At 43.7% G+C, this 20,553-nt stretch overlaps 1 protein-coding gene across 1 annotated transcript in view; it reads right to left on the bottom strand.

The window, feature by feature from the left end:
• Positions 1–13,358, bottom strand: part of LOC311129251 (branched-chain-amino-acid aminotransferase, cytosolic-like) — a gene marked incomplete at both ends in the record, with an annotated part of 55,235 nt that extends 41,877 nt beyond the window's left edge. The window contains 10 exons of the mRNA XM_084161545.1: positions 1,919–1,993; positions 2,202–2,342; positions 4,335–4,420; positions 4,914–5,056; positions 6,037–6,197; positions 6,403–6,522; positions 8,247–8,357; positions 9,242–9,442; positions 12,281–12,340; positions 13,305–13,358. Coding sequence (XP_084017671.1) covers positions 1,919–1,993; positions 2,202–2,342; positions 4,335–4,420; positions 4,914–5,056; positions 6,037–6,197; positions 6,403–6,522; positions 8,247–8,357; positions 9,242–9,442; positions 12,281–12,340; positions 13,305–13,358 — 1,152 coding nt within the window. The remainder of the gene's footprint in view (positions 1–1,918; positions 1,994–2,201; positions 2,343–4,334; positions 4,421–4,913; positions 5,057–6,036; positions 6,198–6,402; positions 6,523–8,246; positions 8,358–9,241; positions 9,443–12,280; positions 12,341–13,304) is intronic.
• Positions 13,359–20,553: the final 7,195 nt, after the last annotated feature.

Genomic DNA, 20,553 nt, shown 5'->3' with positions numbered 1-20,553 from the left:
CGTACTGTAACCAAGGAGAGAAAAGGTCATGAGAAGGTCAAAGGTTAAACTTGGGTCAAACAGGCATAAAAACACAGGCCAACAAATAGTAGTCACAAACTGTTTTAACTCCATTGCTACAACACAGTGAATGGTGCAACCGAAAACACAAAACAAAAAATAACAAATTTCCCAAGCAAATCTTGCGAACTCAGCCACAAACTAAACAACAACCAAATCAAAACAGAATGTTCCTGAACTGTGACAACCGTGGAGACAAATCCAATTATTTACGTCTCATGTTGTAAATTAGTTCTAATGGACGGAGTCGTGAAAGTAAATAAGCACCCGCGAAGAGAAACAAAAGAAATGCAATTTCTAATTAACATGAAAGAGAAACGGAGGGCCGTGTTAGTAAACCCATCTTTCATTCCTCTTCCCCATCCCTCGCTCCCCACGTCTTAGACAACGCGTTTGTTTGTGCCCAATGTCTTCTTCTTCTTGGAGAGGCGGGTGCCGCACGCCATTCTGTTTCTCATCCAAATGAAATGTCAACAGATTTAACATCAGGCTGGAGTTTATTTGCATTTTGTCGATGTTATTGTTCATTAGGCTCCTCCGTCTCTCCCCTCTACCCTTCCCACTCTCTCTCTCTCTCTCTCTCTCTCTCTCTCTCTCTCTCTCTCTCTCTCTCTCTCTCTCTCCTCTCTCTCTCTCTCTCTCTCTCTCTCTGCGTCTTGGCTTTGATCACAAAGGCTGAGACAATAATTAGGTTTGTGTAATTACAGCAGGCATCTTTAATGAGAGCTTTCAGGACTGTGTGTCTACTCTATCTCCCATCCCTGCCCAGCCATTACTACATTAACTCTCTCTCTCTCTCTGTCTGGCTGTGTGTCGGCGCCACAATGAGCTACAGGGGGGAGAGAAGCTATCGCTAGGGCCACACATACACTCAGATAAGGTTTACATACACACACAGATGCACACACACACAGCACTAGTGATTGGGCAGAGGAGACGCACGCAAGCTCTCACACACAGCCGTGGCAATGAGGAGATTTAGAGGGAAAATGATAATCACCTGACCTAGCCCTGACAGGGTGAAATGATATGAGGCAGGGATGGACACAAACACACATAAAAGAGAGACGGCCAGACAGAGAGAGAGAGAGAGAGCGAGAGAGAGAGAGAGAGAGAGAGAGAGAGACAGAGAGAGAGAGGGAGAGAGAGATAGAGAGAGAGAGAGGACCAGAGATACTGAGTAAGATCTACACTGAATTAATGACCCACTCAGTTTAACACCCCCACTAGCAAATATTTTCTGGTAAGCAGGCAGGGTGATAGTATCCATTTACAGCTCTTAACCAAGGCAATAAAGTGTAGAATAAACAGATATGTGGTAAGCTACAGGGCAGAATACACACTACACTTTACTAATACAAAATAGCCCTGATACAAAAACACAGTGTAGAAAGAATCTAGATTAATCTAGTATGTATCTCTATGGAATAGACTGTGTGCTGAGGATGACATCAGTCTAGGTCAGACAGTTGGCAAGCCCTGATGTCCATCCAGCTGTTACCATTACTGTGGGAGAGGCCACATCTGCTGTGTGTGTCTGCCTGCATACGTACATGTCTGGTTGCGTGCGTGACGGACGACACTGTGCTTACCTAACAGTATAGCTTCCTTCACTGTCCCTGTCCACTTTCTGGGCTCGAATTAGTGATCCACTGCTTCGCTAACACACGTGACCGCCGATTTGACAACGTCTTAGCCAGTTGCGCCTCCGAAAAGGTTACAATTTGATAGCGCCAGTGGAGGTTACAGTACAATTTCACGTGTCTCACTGGGCACACACTGGTTGAATGAAATTACTTTGAACCAACGTGGAATAGACGTTGAATTGATGTCTGTGCCCAGTGGGGTGTGATCTTACCTGTATATCTGTGAGCTCCTTCATCAGTCTAGAGGCCAGCTGGGGACAATCCTCCTGGCAGGGGATATGTAGGTTCTAGAGAGAGACACATACACACACAATTTTAAAAATACTACTTTCTGGAGTAGCTGTTCAGCGGTTTATGACAAAGTGCTAAACATGTGAAAGAGCTTGATTGTAATGTTTTGATTGCTTGCTTGATTGTATCATTCATTCATCCATTCAGTCATCCATCCATTCATTCATCCATATGTTGTAAGGGTAGTGAGTTGTGGTTGTGTACCTCTCCCTGGTAGAGTACACGTCCCACAGGACTGACCACACATGCAGTACCAGAGCCAAACATCTCCTTAACACGGCTCTCTTTCAGAGCACAGCGCAGGTCTGCCATGGTCAGGTAGCGTTCACACACCTTAAACTCCCCCTAGAAGAGGAGAGGAGAAGTGGATGAGGAGAGAGGGAGGTGGAGGAGGAAAATATATGTAATGAAACCCATACAAGGACAGGCTTCTGTAAACACTTAGCTACTCATCTCTGCTGAAGACTTCCTGTATTCTGCACAATATTTCTCTCTCTCCCTATAAATCTCTCTCTATATACCAGGGCTCTCCAACCCTGTTCCTGGAGAGCTACCCTCCTGTAGGTTATCACTCTAACCCCAGTTGTAACCTGATTCAGTTTATCACCCAGCTATTCAAATAAGGTACGCTAGATTAGGGGTGGAATGAAAACCTACAGGACGGTAGCTCTCTCTCTCACTCTCTCTCTCTCGCTCTCTCTCTCTCTTGCCAGATCTGCCTGTGCTTTAGCCAAGTCCTCCAAGATTCCTTGTCATGCTATACATGTATCTGATCTGGCAACCAGGCTACTGGTTTAATGGCCAGTGATAGCCGCTGGTATAGTGCCTGTGGTCCTGTAGCAGATGGAAGCACCCCTGGTGGTATGTCCATGCGAGTGTCCAGTCCATCTTTCCCTTAAACCCCTAGTGCCATGGCAAGTTCAACCCTCTATCTCTCTCTTGCCCCCTAGCTTGTGCCCTGTGTAGTCGTTGAACTATGTTGTGTCTTACCCCTAGAGAACACATTGTACCTGCCCCCCTCTTACCCTCTCTCTCTATATATACAGTACCAGTCAAAAGTTTAGACATGCCTACTCATTCAAGGGTTTTTCTTTATTTTTACAGTTTTATATACATTGTAGAATAATAGTGAAGACATCAAAACTGTGAAATAACACATATGGAATCATGTAGTAAGCAAAAAAGTGTTAAATAAATCAAAATATATTTTATATTTGATATTCTTCAAATAGCCACTCTGACAGAGCTCCAGAGTTCCTCTGTGGAGATGGGAGAACCTTCCAGAAGAACAACCATCTCTGCAGCACTCATCATGTAGTAAGCAAAAATGTGTTAAATAAATCAAAATATATTTTATATTTGATATTCTTCAAATAGCCACTCTGACAGAGCTCCAGAGTTCCTCTGTGGAGATGGGAGAACCTTCCAGAAGGACAACCATCTCTGCAGCACTCCACCAATCAGGCCTTTATGGTAGAGTGGTCAGACGGAAGCCACTCCTCAGGAAAAGCCCATGACAGCCCGCTTGGAGTTTGCCAAAAGGCACCTAAACGACTCTCAGACCATGAGAAACAATATTCTCTTGTCTGATGAAACCAAGATTGAACTCTTTGGCCTGAGTACCAAGCGTCACATCTGGAGGAAACCTGGCACCACCCCTATGGTGAAGCAAGGTGGTGGCAGCATCATGCTGTGGGGATGTTTTTCAGCGGCAGGGACTGGGAGGCTAGTCAGGATGGAGGGAAAGATGAACAGAGCAATGTACAGAGAGATCCTTGATGAAAACCTGCTCCAGAGTGCTCAGGACCTCAGACTGGGCCGAAGGTTCACCTTCCAACAGGACAACAACCCTAAGCACACAGCCAAGACAACGCAGGAGTCTGAATGTCCTTGAGTGGCCCAGCCAGAGCCCGGACTTGAACCTGATCGAATATCTCTAGAGAGACCTGAAAATAGCTGTGCAGCAACACTCCCCATTCAACCTGACAGAGCTTGAGAGGAACTGCAGAGAAGAATGGGAGAAACTCCCCAAATACAGTTGTGCCAAGCTTGTAGCGTTATACCCAAGAAGACTCAAGGCTGTAATCGCTGCCAAAGGTGCTTCAAAAAAGTACTGAGTAAAGGGTCTGAATACTTATGTAAATGTAATATTTCTGTTTTTTATTTTTAATACATTTTCAAAAAATTCTAAAAACCTGTTTTTGCTTTGTCATTATGGGGTATTGTGTGTGGATTGATATTTTAGAATAAGGCTGTAAGATAACAAAATGTGGAAAAAGTCAAGGGGTCTGAATACTTTCCGAATGCACTGGTTATATAATTATCTCTCTCTCATACCCATTTCCTGGTGAGTTCCAGGATGCTCTGCCGCGTGATCCCAGGGAGGATGATTCCATCCAGAGGGGGTGTTGCCAGCTCCTCCTCTGGAGAGAAAAACATTGTACGCACAAATGAATTAAACAGGTCATTTAGTGTCAATGGAATATCCCATCTGAACCAAGTTTTCATAGATAAGAGAAGAGGTGAAGAAACTGGCTATGTAAAACTACAGCTGCTGTGCTACACACTCTGCCCATTAGATGTCGCTGTTGTACAATCGGACACAAAGATCAGTTTCCTGTTCAGTAATATTATGTCCATATCAACAGATCCAGAAGAGGATGGTTGTGTTCCCCTGCTCAGACGTTGCTGACGCATGCCAGCTCTTACAATGCCTGGATAGGTATTTTAAGTATCAGCTAACCACGTCATATGTTCTAGCAATGATGTGGCATGCAACCATTGATGCATGCAATGTCTGAGCATGGGAACGCAACCTATATTTCCTTTGGCCTTGTCGAACTGCAATAGCCCTAGTAAAGCAAAGGTATTATCTCTAATCTCATTGGCTATGACGCTGAAAGTGACCATGATTACCTCCTTTCTCATTATTCCAGAAGAGGAACATGTTCATGGTTCCGACCTCTGTGATTTGATGGTCGTCTCCATACAGCCAGAGGACCTGCTGGCACCCATAATCCACTGCTTCATACTGGGCGTAGATAGATGCTCCGTAGTTCCTGTAAACAAACCACCATGTTCATGTTCATTTTAATCCACAAACAAGAGTTGTCAGTTTACATTTAAATTCCATGTGTCGTAATCCAAATTATTTGACAATGTTCCATTCGTTAGAGTAACCTAGCATATGACCCTATTGTGTCATAATGAAATCCAAAGCTCTTTAGAGTTGAATCTGGTGAAAAGCTGTATTAGTACTGTTGGCAGGGTGGGGATATTATGGTCAGGATAAATTAGTACAACACGTTACAAAGCAAGCATTTTTACTGCATCTCAAAAGAATACTGCCATATCTGACCTGCCTTTACTCAAAGGGTGTGCAGTAACCAAACTCAATCCTAACTTGTGATCTGTAGGATAATGGAACATAGCCTCTGTCTCTTTACCCTCCCATCTTACAGTCTCCAGTCCCTCCTCTAACCCTTCCGTCTTACAGTCTCCAGTCCCTCCTCTAACCATCCCATCTTATAGTCTCCAGTCCTTCCTCTAACCCTTCCGTCTTACAGTCTCCAGTCCCTCCTCTAACCCTTCCGTCTTACAGTCTCCAGTCCCTCCTCTAACCATCCCATCTTACAGTCTCCAGTCCTTCCTCTAACCCTTCCGTCTTACAGTCTCCTGTCCCTCCTCTAACCATCCCATCTTATAGTCTCCAGTCCTTCCTCTAACCCTTCCCTCTTACAGTCTCCAGTCCCTCCTCTAACCCTCCCATCTTACAGTCTCCAGTCCCTCCTCTAACTCTCCCATCTTACAGTCTCCTGTCCGTCTTCTAACACTCCCATCTTACAGTCTCCAGTCCCTCCTCTAACACTCCCATCTTACAGTCTCCAGTCCCTCCTCTAACCCTCCCACCTTACAGTCTCCAGTCCCTCCTCTAACCCTCCCACCTTACAGTCTCCAGTCCCTCCTCTAACCCTCACATCTTAGTCTCCTGTCCCTCCTCTAACACTCCCATCTTACAGTCTCCAGTCCCTCCTCTTACCCTCCCATCTTACAGTCTCCTGTCCCTCCTCTCCAGGCTCTGATGTATTTGGAGTCGGCCCAGAGAGAGACAGGCTTAGCTCCTGTGCTGAAGTAGGAACCAACAGGACTCAGGATCACATACAGTAGAGCATGGGACGGCTTCTTCACTCCTAGAGACGGCTAGAGAGGGACACAGGCCACACACACGTACACACACGTCAATAGTCGACACACTCTTGAGCTATTCACAAATGAATGATTACCACTTCACCAACAAGTATAGAGGAAGCTAGACCGAGGGAGAGCCCTGTCACAGCATATGAGAGTGAATGAGACAGTCCCTCACAGAAGGATACAGAGAGTGGTTGGTTGGTCATCTCCTCACCTCAGTACCCAGGAAGGTGGGTCGGATGTAGAGACTGGCAGTGTCTGACTGGGGTACCCACTCCAGATCCACCTGTACCAGTCTCCTGATACACTCTACCAACTCTGCCCTGTCAAAGGCCTGGAGGAGGGAGGAGGGAGAGGGAGAGAGCAGAGAGGGAGAGAGGACAGATGAAAGGTTGAGCCGGGAAAAGAGAAATGGGACAAAAATATGAACCAACAGAACATTCAGTTGACTGCAGCAGACACTATAGACAGATTTAAATTGCTTAAATTTTAGTCATGTAGCAGACGCTCTTATCCAGAGCGACTTACAGTTAATCTTAAGATAGCTAGGTGAGACAGCCATATATCACAGTCATAGTAAGTACATTTTTCTCAATAAAGTAGTTATCAGCAAAGTCAGTGCTAGTAGGAAAATACAAGTTTATTTTTATATTTTGTATATTTTTTAAGATCAGAGACAAACATGTTGATGTACTGTGGAACATTGTTCAAGTCTTCAATGTACTGTCCATTATATGATGACACTGTAGACATACATATCTACACTGAACAAAAATATAAACGCAACATGCAACAATTTCAAAGATTTTACTGAGTTACAGTTCATATAAGGAAATCAGTCAATTGAAATACATTATTTAGGCCCTAATCTATGGATGTCACATGACTGGGAATACAGATATGCGTCTGTTGGTCACAGATACCTTTTTTAAAAAAGGTAGGGGGGTGGATCAGAAAAGTCAGTATCTGGTGTGACCACCATTTGCCTCATGCAGCGCGACACATTTCCTTCGCATAGAGTTGATCAGGCTGTTGATTGTGGCTTGTGGAATGTTGTCCCACTCCTCTTCAATGGCTGTGCGAAGTTGCTGGATATTGGCGGAAACTGGAACACATTGTCGTACATGTCAATCCAGAGCATCCCAAACATGTCCCCTTTAGCTCAGTTGGTAGAGCATGGCGCTTGCAATGCCAGGGTTGTGGGTTCGTTTCCCACAGGGGGCCAGTATGAAAATGTATGCACTCACTAACTCTAAGTCGCTCTGGATAAGAGCGTCTGCTAAATGACTAAAATGTAAAATGTGACGTCTGGTGAGTATGCAGGCTATGGAAGAACTGGGACATTTTCAGCTTCCAGGAATTGTGTACAGATCCTTGCGACATGGGGCCATGCATTATCATGCTGAAACATGAGGTGATGGCGGCAGATGAATGGCACAATAATGGGCCTCAGGATCTCGTCATGGTAGCTCTGTGCACTCAAATTGCCATCGATAAAATGAAATTGTGTTCGTTGTCCATAGCTTATGCCTGCCCATACCATAACCCCACCGCCACAATGGGGCACTCTGTTCACAACGTTGACATCAGCAAACCGCTCGCCCACACGACGCCGGTTGTGAGGCTGGTTGGGCGTACTGCCAAATTCTCTAAAACAACGTTGGAGGCGGATTATGGTAGAGAAATTAACATTAAATTCTCTGGCAACAGCTCTGGTGGACATTCCTGCAGTCAGCATGCCAATGGTACGCTCCCTCAAAACTTCAGACATCTGTGGCATTGTGTTGTGTGACAAAACTGCACATTTTAGAGTGGCCTTTTATTGTCCACAGCACAAGGTTCACCTGCGTAATGAGCATGTTGTTTAATCAGCTTCTTGATATGCTACACCTGTCAGATGGATGGATTATCTTGCTCACAAACAGGGATGTAAACACATTTGTGCTCAAAATTTGAGAGAAATTGGCTTTTTGTGCGTATATTTCTGTTCAGTATAAATATAATATTATTTTCCAGGCTGAAGGCTTGTACCATAGCCTGCACTGTGTGTGTTCTTACCGGCAGGCAGGCCCTCTCTGCAGACTTGGCCATACGGTTCATGTTGAGCATGGGTCTGAAGAGACGTACTTTGTCATCTGCACCGCGGTATGCCTTCATACCCTCAAACAACTGACCACAGAACAGAGGAGAGGAGAGAGAGACAGGGGTTAAGACTGGCAGACAGGAGAGAACCACTGACCTCTAGTCATTCTCTGAAATGCAAATGTGATGAATGAGGATCAGAATGGGAAAATGGCTTCCTGAACCTATGTGTGTGTGCTAGTGAGTTACAGTACATATGAGTGTACATGTGTTGGCCATTTATGTCCAATCAACTGTCCTTCAACTATCCTAGCTGTGCCTATTCTTATCAGAGCTACAATTAAAGTATATAGTACATTCACCTTAAGCTCTCAACACAAACTTCCGCATGTCAGCAGCACAGTCTATTTCCTGATGGAAGACACTGAAATTGGGGCTGTAAGGTGTGAAGGCCATGGGGAAGGTTCTATACATACCTGTAGTGTAGACGCTGATCTGTACATTTTTACCAGTGTTGGAATTGCTCATTGGTAGGCTGGTTACAGCCTGTTAAACCCCACTTGTGCCAAGTACGTTATATTTGCTAGAAATACCTGTTTAGGCCTAATCCTTTTCATTTGGGACGTTTTCAGTGTTTTTGTTTGTTTTCACAGTCGTTTTGCACGTTTTGTATATATTTCTGCCATCCTTAATTTTGTAACACATATCATTTAATAAACCTACACCTGATCTTGCACCTTTAACTTTGCTGCTGTGTCATATCCTTGAATTAATTAATGTTATTAGACATATTTAAAATACATACAGATTGCCTACGTTATTTTAGTACTAAATAAATCCACACAAAATTAAATAAATGTAATAAATCGACCAACATATTTCCATTGTAGTCTTCATTACTATCAGGTTGGCAGCAAGAATGGACAGCGTGAGCGTGAGACACATTAACTTTCTCACAAGGTGTTTCCTACCTGTACAGCATAGTGCATGGCTGAACAGGCCGGGTGGAGAGACAGGTTACCAAAGGGCTTGATGTGAGGTTTCTGCCAGCCTCCAGAGCTGGTCCACTCTATGGTCAACATGTGGTCAGTGAACACAGTTCCAAACACCAGGTTGGTCAGGTCAGGTTTGGCCTTGTGGTTGTGGGACAGCTCAATGACCAGGTCAGCCGCCTGGAGGGAATATAGAGGACATGGTTTAGATGTAAACTCATAATACACACTGCTTTAGGTGTAATATACTGTATGTCATTGTCCACAATCACTGTTGTAAAATGTATGGGTCAAAACAATGTCCATTTGATTAAGGAGTACATTCTCTCATAAAACACACAATATAAGATCGTTTATGAAGCCTACAATAGCAGCGGTGCATAAAGATGGTGGCCTCTATTGACTTACAACAAATGCCTCATTTGCTAAATTTGTATCACCATTAGTACAGTTTAGGCGTACATGATACCAATTCTAGCTCCAAGATGCCGGCATTTAGCTCCAAGATGCTGGGCTCCCGAGTGGCGCAGTGGTCTAAGGCACTGCATCTCAGTGCTTGAGGTGTCACTACAGACCCCCTAGTTCGATTCCAGGCTGTATCACAACTGGCTGTGATTGGGAGTCCCATAGGGCGGCGCACAATTGGCCCAGCGTCGTCCGGGTTTGGCCGGTGTAGGCCGTCATTGTAAATAAGAATTTGTTCTTAACTGAAAAAACAATTTAGAAAAATGTGCTGATATATTGGCGCATTGAACCATATTGTGCGCCGTAGTTTAATAACTCTGTGGATAGTGCTAAAAACAATGACGTCATATCTGATTTCCTCCATCTTTATGCACCTTTGCCATTGTATCTCATCAGGCGCTTCAGAGTTCTGCAACTCTTCCACTGGCCAGTAGATGACTCTCCAGGCTTATACCTCCTAGGAACATGAGCCACTCAATAAACCAACACAACCACAGAGGACACCTGACACAACCACTCTCAGGGTAGGAGTTGCCTTTACCACAGTTCTAGGATAAGATAACTCTACCCCAATCCTAACCTTAACCATGAGGTTGGGGGTAAATATTAAACTTACTCTAGATCAGGCAAATGCTCTGCTGTGGTTGGCTGCTCTCAGTGCCTTTCTGGATTAGGTCTGTCTCAGATCTACCCTTCCTAGGCTGCATTTACACAAGCAGCTCAATTCTGATATTTTTTCTCACTAATTGGTATTTTTACCAATCAGCTCTGAAAAAGGTCACATATTAAAATATCTGATGGGATTGGAGGAAAAAATATCAGAATTGGGCTGCCTGTGTAAACGCAGCCCTGTTGCTGCGTTGCGTAATCTCATTACAGAGGGGAAGTGCTGTCAGATTACTCTCTCTCTTTCTCACAGTCACACATCAATGACTACAGCATTGGTTACCAATGTTTTGGCCTAATATCTCCATTTACTTATCCAGCCCATTTGATATAGTGATATTTTAAAACTTCAGTGTGATAAAATTGGAGAGATATGAGATATACATACAGTATATTTTCTATATCTTCTCATTAGTTCAGAATTCACACACATCGTTTAATAAGTGCATTGCACAACAAATCACTTCTGACCTGCTGTGAAGAATCTGAGATAGGCCCATTTACAGAGATCCTGATAACTCTGGTAACTAATGTAATAGCACATGAGACCATGATTTAGCTGTATTAGGTGAATGAGTTCCATGTAATCCATGGTCAGCGTAACCTCACACGCTCCATTGGTCAGGGATTACCAAACTATAAATACACTACATCCAGCTCAGGTGTGTCACAAAACATGACTCAGATTCCTACAAGTGAGTACAGTAACAACACAGGGGTCTATATTGTATACAAGCTAGGCTCAGATACAGTATTACAGAGGTGCTCGTAGTTCAAGACTACAGACCTTATGCGATTATGAGTCTGTAGCATCTACGAGGCCAGTTTCTCTGACCCTGATTAATTAATTATAGGCTTAATCCAGCCCTGAATGTCCAAGTCTTAAAATGGTCTACAGCAATGTCCAATTCTTAAAATGGTACTGCACAGCCCATGACAACTCTCTCTCTCTTTCTCTTTCTCGCTCTCTCCCCTTTCTCTCCCCCATTTCTCTCCCCCTCTCTTTCTCCTAATCACCACCTGCGCCTGCCACCTGCCTTGCTGTCTCCTTCCTGTGCAACATTAGAGAGCAGAGTAAATTACAGCTAAAGCCTGTGGCAGATCACAGGTCACAGCCTGATTGACAGGTGGTGCTTAGCATGATCTGGGAAAGTGGATTCTCCGCAGACACGACACAAGACCTCCTGGATAGTCCAGGGCCCTCATCCTCCTCTCTCTCTACCTCTCTAAGGGCCACAAAGGGCCAAACATTTAGTATGTGGTTAGCACAGGGGACTTGGGGGCACAAGCCAAACGAGGAGCCCCAGAAGTGATTGACCGCCATGGATCTATAAAATGAACATCTCAGGAGCTCAGGTGGATTTCTTTGACTCAGTTTTGCTGAGGCGGACGTAATGTTGTTTTTGTAGGGGGATATGTGTTTTTTGGATCTAACGGACTGAGAGGCATTAGGAGAGCCATGGGGGTGGGGTGAGGTGTCCATTCTCTTTGTGTGATCTGGACCTTTTGATTGACAACCAGGGGAGGTTTTATGAATATCATAATAATATCCAGGAAACATCAAGATGGTGCAGTTGGGCTCCTCACTGAAGGCAAGTGATTCACGTGATTCACCACACTGAAATGGGCAGTTAGAGGGAATGGCGTCTCCAGTTTGCCATACACTGACAAACTTCAAATGTCTTGTGATTGCAATTTACATGCAATATAAATTACTATTGTAGCAGTATGTGCAATATCTGAACTGTTCCACATTACTATACCATTGCTGTACCACATGCCTTTGCACACGCTTGAAATGAATGAGGAAGTGATCAAAATGTGTTACAGAGAATAATGCTTGTTGCTATACACATTTTACCACAGGGTAAATGATTAGAATGTTACCTTGAAGCTGTGGACGCTGTCATCCATGCCGTTACTGCTGGATACACCTTTACCAGAGCCCTGGGAGGACATTGTAAACAACTTTATATAGATGACAACTTAATGTAGGTTGTAAACAACTACATATAAGCCTAAGCTTATTAAAACATTCATACATATAGTCTATTTACTTGAACTGACAGGGTTAGTTATAAAAAATAACAGTAACAGCATGGGATGGGATGGGGAGCAGGGAGAGATGGGGTTGTTGGAAAGAACGGTGAGGTTTGCTGACATAAATTAAATGAGGATAGGAAAAGGTATTGTCTGTGAGGGCCGGTGTGAGGCTTGAATTCCCTGCTCTGCTAAGCACAGCACAGGAGCTCATTTTACCTGCTGCAAGATGATGGTCTGTCGCCAGGTGAACTGAAGGCTTACATTTACATTAGGCTACCATCACTCCAATAGCAAAGGCCCTATTAATAATATAATAATAATATCAGGCATAATAATCATAATAAGAATTGTGGTTGTTTTAGATTCTACAATATAAGCTATTTTAACATCTGATCATGCAGTAAATACTGTGAAATAACGTCACCCCCCATAGTAATTATTAGCCATTGGTAGGAAGCCTATAAAAACACAGGTTACTGTAATAGACAGGCTGGTTATAAGAGCGACGCGAGAATAACAGAACATTTTGTCGGCGTGATGCAGTTATCTAAAATGTGTCGTCATATGCTACAGTTGCCATCTCAAAACACATAGGGCTAACAAATATAGATATGTTACATATTTTCATCGGTATAACAAAACACTGCTGTGACAGAAAAGCTATAACAGACGCCGTTGAAACAAATGTATATACTTATAATCATACTGTCTGTGTCGGTCGTGCGCGCTTTAGTGTTTACTGAACGAGACCTGCGTCAGGAATTCTTATCCCGTCACTTTCAGAAATAGGCAACGATAACATATAGGTTAGCAGTGGCGAGGACAGCCAGCATGACCGTTTTTCGGTTACTGGGAAGAGGACATTTACCTTGAGAGATGGAGCGTTCGCTGCTGATGAGGGGACGGCTGTAGCACTCGCCATGATGAATCGTACGCAACCGAAGGCGCGCGCTCTCTCTATGTCACCAACACACTCTCCTAAACCGCTTACAGACTGAACATTTGTTCGCTATCAAGCCCATTGTGTAATGTTAAATCTACAGTGAGGGGTAAAAGTATTTGATCCCCTGCTGATTTTGTACGTTTGCCCACTGACAAAGAAATGATCAGTCTATAATTTTAATGGTAGGTTTATTTGAACAGTGAAAGACAGAATAACAAAAGAAAAATACAGAAAAACGCATGTCAAAAATGTTATAAATTGATTTGCATTTTAATGAGGGAATCAATTTATAACATTTTTGACATCCGTTTTTCTGGATCTTTTTGTTGTTATTCTGTATCTCACTGTTCAAATAAACCTACCATTAAAATTATAGACTGATCATGTCTTTGTCAGTGGGCAAACGTACAAAATCAGCCGGGGATCAAATACTTTTTTCCCTCACTGTAGGTGCCTGGGCCAACCACAACATTGGTTCACGTTGCAAATATGTAATGTGTGACTTATTGGCCACTTTCTGGTGAATAACATTTTGTGGGACTGTGGGACAAATGTTATTGTAGATAGGCGTAAACCCTCACACACATGGGACAGTTACATTATAAGGCTTAGCCAGCTGGCTTTCTCAAGCAGGGTTGTCATAGATCCATAAGGTTATTTATAGAAGCTCATGTGGATATAGGCATACGTCCTTTTTACTATAGTAGCTTACTTCCAGCTGTCCTCCCATCATTAGTCCTAGACAACCTGTTTTATTTCTATATTATGGACATATTCAATCTGTCCCTATCCCAGTCTGTTGTCCCCATATGCTTCAAGATGTTCACCATTGTTCCTGTGAGGTACAGTATATTGGAATAATAATAATATGCCATTTAGCAGACGCTTTTATCCAAAGCGACTTACAGTCATGCGTGCATACATTTTTGTGTATGTGTGGTCCCGGGGATCGAATCCACTACCTTGGCGTTACAAGCGCCGTGCTCTATCAGCTGAGCTACAGAAGCAGTGGTGGAAGCAGTGGTGCCAATCATTTGTACCCCTATCTTTTTTAGAAAACAAATATTACTTGTTAAACAAAATGTATTTCTCTGAGCAATGGTATTAGTGTAAAAGAACACAATTTCAACAAAAAAAATATGCATGCAATGTAGCTCAGTATTTGTATTATATATTTTATACAATCTTCTTTGTCATCTTTATCAAGGTTGTCAATAATTTTGGACCTTACTATATTGGTACAGAGGTAGGTTGTACCATTGAACAAAAATATAAGTGTTGGTCCCATGTTTCATGAGCTGAAATAAAAAATCACAGACATTTTCCATACGCTCAAAACATTTATTTCTTCAAAATTTTGTGTACAAATTTGTTTACATTAATGTTAGTGAGTATTTCTCCTTTGCCAAAATAATCCATCCACCTGACAGGTGTGGCATATCAAACTGATTAAACAGCATGATCATTACACAGGTGCACCTTGTGCTGGGGACAATAAAAGGCCACTCTAAAATGTGCAGTTTTGTCACACAACACAATGCCACAGATTTCTCAAGTTTTGAGGGCGCGTGCAATTGGCATGCTTACTGCAGGAATGTCCACCAGAGCTGTTGCCAGAGAATTAAATGTTCATTTCTCTACCATAAGCCGCTTCCAATTTGAATGCACAGAGATACCGTGATGAGATCCTGAGGCCCATTGTCGTGCCATTCATCCACCGCCATCACCTCATGCATGATAATGCACAGCCCCATGTCGCAAGGATCTGTACACAATTCCTGGAAGCTGAAAATGTTCCACTTTTCCATGACCTGCATACTCACTAGACATGTCACCCATTGAGCATGTTTGGGATGCTCTGTACGACAGCGTGTTCCAGTTCCCGCCAATATCCAATAACTTTGCACAGCCGTTGAAGAGGAGTGGGACAACATTCCACAGGCCACAATCAACAGCCTGATCAACTCTATGTGAAGATGTGTTGCGCTGCATGAGGCAAATGGTGGTCACACACCAGATACTGACTGGTTTTCTGATCGATGCCCCTACTTTTTTTTAAAGGTATCTGGGACTAACAGATGCATATCTGTATTCCCATGCATGTAAAATCCATAGATTAAGGCCAATTGAATTGATTTCAATTGACTGATTTCCTTATATGGACTGTAACTCATTAAAATCTTTGAAATTGTTGCATGTTGCGTTTATATTTTTGTTCGGTATAGCAAACAGGTTTTCCTCAGGTAGTGTGCTGACTATCCCTTGATTTTCCCTGCTGTTTATGGCTTTTCACTTACTGTTCTTCTCTCATTTATACATTAAACGTACACTACCGGTCAAAAGTTTTAGAACACCTACTCATTCAAGGGATTTCTTAATTTTTACTATTTTCTACATTTTAGAATAATAGTGAAGACATCAAAACCTTGAAATAACACATATGGAATCATGTAGTAACCAAAAAAGTGTTAAACAAATCAAAATATATTTTCTATTTGAGATTCTTCAAATAGCCACCCTTTGCCTTGATGACAGCTTTGCACATTCTTGGCATTCTCTCAACCAGCTTCATGAGGTAGTCACCTGGAATGCAATTAACAGGTGTGCCTTCTTAAAAGTTAATTTGCGGAATTTCTTTCCTTCTTAATGTGTTTGTCCAATCAGTTGTGTGTGTGGGGGGGGGATATACAGAAGATAACCCTATTTGGTAAAATACCAAAGTCCATATTATGTCAAGAACAGCTTGAATATGCAAAGAGAAAGGACAGTCCATCATTACCTTAAGACATCAAGGTCAGTCGACACGGAAATTGTCAAGAACTTTGAAAGTGTCTTCAAGTGCAGTCGCAAAACCATCAAGTGCTATGATGAAACTGGCTCTCATGAGGACCACCACAGGAATGGAAGACCCAGAGTTACCTCTGCTGCAGAGGATAAGTTAATTAGAGTTACCAGCCTCAGAAATTGCAGCCCAAATAAATGCTTCACTGAGTTCAAGTAACAGACACATCTCAACATCAACTGTTCAGAGGCGACTGTGTGAATCAGGCCTTCATCATCGAATTGCTGCAAAGAAACCACTACTAAAGGACACCAATAATAAGAAGAGACTTGCTTGGGCCAAGAAACATGAGCAATGGACAATAGACTGGTGGAAATGTGTCCTTTGGTCTGGAGTCCAAATTGGAGACTTTTGCTTCCAACCGCCGTGTCTTTGTGAGACGCGGTGTGGGTGAATGGATGATCTCCGTATGTGTATTTCCCACCGTAAAGCATGGAGGAGGAGGTGTTATGGTGTGGGGGTGCTTTGCTGGTGACACTGTCTGTGATTTATTTAGAATTCAAGGCACACTTAACCAGCATGGCTACCACAGCATTCTGCAGCGATATGCCATCCCATCTGGTTTGGGCTTAGTGGGACTATCATTTGTTTTTCAACAGGACAATGACCCAACACACCTCCAGGCTGTGTAAGGGCTATTTTACCAAGAAGGAGAGTGATGGAGTGCTGCATCAGATGACCTGGCCTCCACAATCCCCCAACCTCAACCAAATTGGGATGGTTTGGGATAAGTTGGACCGCAGAGTGAAGGAAAAGCAGCCAACAAGTGCTCAGCATATGTGGGAACTCCTTCAAGACTGTTGGAAAAACATTCCATTGAAGCTGGTTGAGAGAATGCCAAGAGTGTGCAAAGCTGTCATCAAGGCAAAGGGTGGCTATTTGAAGAATATTGATTTGTTTAACACTTTTTTGGTTACTACATGAGTCCATATGTGTTATTTCATAGTTTTGATGTCTTCACTATTAGATCTGAACTATTATTGTACAAAATATATTCCAACCAGTTCATGGGTCTTTGGTGTATATTGTCACTAGCCTATATACTCTCTCTGAGGAAATGACGTGACCTAACCTGTTCTTCACTCTTAGAACACATTTCTCTGTGTAGAACCCTGGTAATGATTGATTGTACTATCTCACAGACATCAGAACCATGTTTGTATTGATATAAACAGTAACACTTTGAAAGTTATCCATTAGCTTACATTGAGGTGTGATTGTCCATGGTGTTTATGGCTTTTCACTTATTGCTCTTCTCTTATTTATATATGATAATAAATAAGTTGTCAGATGGTCAGATGACACAGATGCTAAGCTACAGGACTGTTTTGCTAGCACAGACTGGAATATGTTCCGGGATTCTTCCGATGGCATTGAGGAGTACACCACATCAGTCACTGGCTCCATCAATAAGTGCATCGATGACGTCATCCCCACAGTGACCGTACGTACACCAACCAGAAGCCACGGGGCGGCAGGTAGCTTAGTGGGTAAGAGCGTTGTGCCAGTAACCGAAAGGTCGCTGGTTCTAATCCCCGAGCCGACTAGGTGAAAAATCTGTCGATGTGCCCTTAAGGCACTTAACCCTAATTGCTCCTGTAAGTCGCTCTGGATAAGAGCGTCTGCTAAATGACTCAAATGCAAATGCAATGGATTTCAGGCAACATCCGCACTGAGCTAAAGGGTAGAGCTGCCGCTTTTAAGGAGCGGGACTCTAACCCGGACGCTTATAAGAAATCCCGCTATGCCCTCCGACGAACCATCAAACAGGCAAAGCGTCAATACAGGACTAAGATTGAATCGTACTACACCGGCTCCGACGCTCGTTGGATGTGGCAGGGCTTGCAAACTATTATAGACTACAAAGGGAAGCACAGCTGCCCAGTGACACGAGCCTACCAGACAAGCTAAATCACTTACATACACTCTTATCCAGAGCAACTCACAGTTAGTGAGTGCATACTTTATTTTTTATACTGGCCCCCCGTGGGAATCGAACACACAACCCTTGCGTTGCAAACACCATGCTCTACCAACTGAGCTACATCCCTGCTGGCCATTCCCTCCCCTACCCTGGGCCAATTGTGCACCACCCCATGGGTCTCCCGGTCGTGGCCGGCTACAACAGAGCCTGGATTTGAACCAGGATCTCTAGTGGCACAGCTAGCACTGCGATGCAGTGCCTTAGACCACTGCGCCACTCGCTTCGAGACAAGCAATACTGAAGCATGCATGAGAGGATTAGCTGTTCCGGACGACTGTGTGATCACGCTCTCCGTAGCTGATGTGAGTAAGACCTTTAAACAGGTCAACATTCACAACGCCGCAGGGCCAGACGCATTACCAGGACGTGTACTCCGAGCATGCGCTGACCAACTGGCAAGTGTCTTCACTGACATTTTCAACCTGTCCCTGACTGAGTCTGTAATACCAACATGTTTCAAGCAGACCACCATAGTCTCTGTGCTCAAGAACACTAAGGTAACCTGCCTAAAGGACTACAGGCCCGTAGCACTCACGTCTGTAGCCATGAAGTGCTTTGAAAGGCTGGTAATGTCTCACATCAACACCATTATCCCAGAAACCCTAGACCCACTCCAATTTGCATACCGCCCCAACAGATCCACAGATGATGCAATCTCTATTGCACTCCGCACTGCCCTTTCCCACCTGGACAAAAGGAACACCTATGTGAGAATGCTATTCATTGACTATAGCTCAGCGTTCAACACCATAGTGCCCTCAAAGCTCTTCACTAAGCTAAGGACCCTGGGACTAAACACCTCCCTCTGCAACTGGATCCTGGACTTCCTGACGGGCTGCCCCCAGGTGGTAAGGGTAGGTAACAACACATCTGCCACGCTGATCCTCAACACAAGGGCCCCTCAGGTGTGCGTGCTCAGTACCATCCTGTACTCCCTGTTCACCCATGACTGCATGGCCAGGCACGACTCCAACACCATCATTAAGTTTGCCGACGACACAACAATGTTAGGCCTGATCACCGACACCGATGAGACAGCCTATAGGGAGGAGGTCAGAGACCTGGCCGTGTGGTTCCAGGATAACAACCTCTCCCTTAACGTGATCAAGACAAAGGAGATGATTGTGGACTACAGGAAAAGAAGGACCGAGCACGCCCCCATTCTCATCAACGGGGCTGTAGTGGAGCAGGTTGAGAGCTTCAAGTTCCATGGTGTCCACATCACCAACAAACTATCATGGTCCAAACACACAAAGACAGTTGTGAAGAGGGCACGACAAAGCCTATTCCCCCTCAGGAGACTGAAAAGATTTGGCATGGGTCCTCAGATCCTCAAAATGTTCTAACGCTGCACCATCGAGAGCATCCTGACTGGTTGTATGACTGCCTGGTATGGCAACTGCTCGGCCTCCGACTGCAAGGCACTACAGAGGGTAGTGCGTACGGCCCACTACATCACTGGGGCCAAGCTTCCTGCCATCCAGGACCTCTATACCAGGCGGTGTCAGAGGAAGGCCCTAAAAATTGTCAAAGCCTCCAGCCACCCTAGTCATAGACTGTTCTCTCTGCTATCGCACGGCAAGAGGTACCGGAGCACCAAGTCTAGGTCCAAAAGGCTTTTTAACAGCTTCTACCCCCAAGCCATAAGACTCCTGAACAGCTAATCAAATGGCCACCCCCTCTTTTACGTTGCTGCTACTCTCTGTTTATTATCTATGCATAGTCACTTTAACTATACCTACATGTACATATTACCTCAATTACCTCGACTAATCGGTGCCCCGCACATTGACTCTGTACCGGTACCCCTTGTATATAGCCTCGCTACTGTTATTTTTACTGTTATTTTACTGCTTTTATTTTTTACTTATCTATTGTTTACTTAACACTTATTTTTCTTAAAACTGCATTGTTGGTTAAGGGCTTGTAAGTAAGGATTTCACTGTAAGGTCTACACCTGCTGTATTCGGCGCATGTGACACATTTGATTTTATTTGATTTTATGTTTAAATTGGATCACAGCATGTCTATTGCAAAATAGATACATGGATTTGGCATTAGTTGGCAAGATATTCTATTCTTCAAAGTTAGCTCAGCTCTATTCTATTCTAATGAAAAGACAGGGTGCAGTCTCTTTATTAGCTAAAGATACAAAAGGACACAGGGGAGGGTAGGCACACTGTAATCAACTTCATAGACAACACCTGGCTGGTGGTACAACATATTTGTTTGTTTTTACCACTTTCTTCAATCACACATCTCCAGTTGTGGATTTTTACGCTGCAAAATAACTGACTTTTGACTTGTGAGTCTGTAGGTCTGTGATCGAATGGGGATGCAACAATATT

The sequence above is a fragment of the Coregonus lavaretus genome (assembly GCF_964263955.1).
Source record: "Coregonus lavaretus genome assembly, chromosome: 5".
NCBI lineage: Eukaryota > Metazoa > Chordata > Actinopteri > Salmoniformes > Salmonidae > Coregonus > Coregonus lavaretus.
Note: the sequence above shows the minus strand (reverse complement) of the source record. Positions and strands in the feature narration are given on the sequence as shown.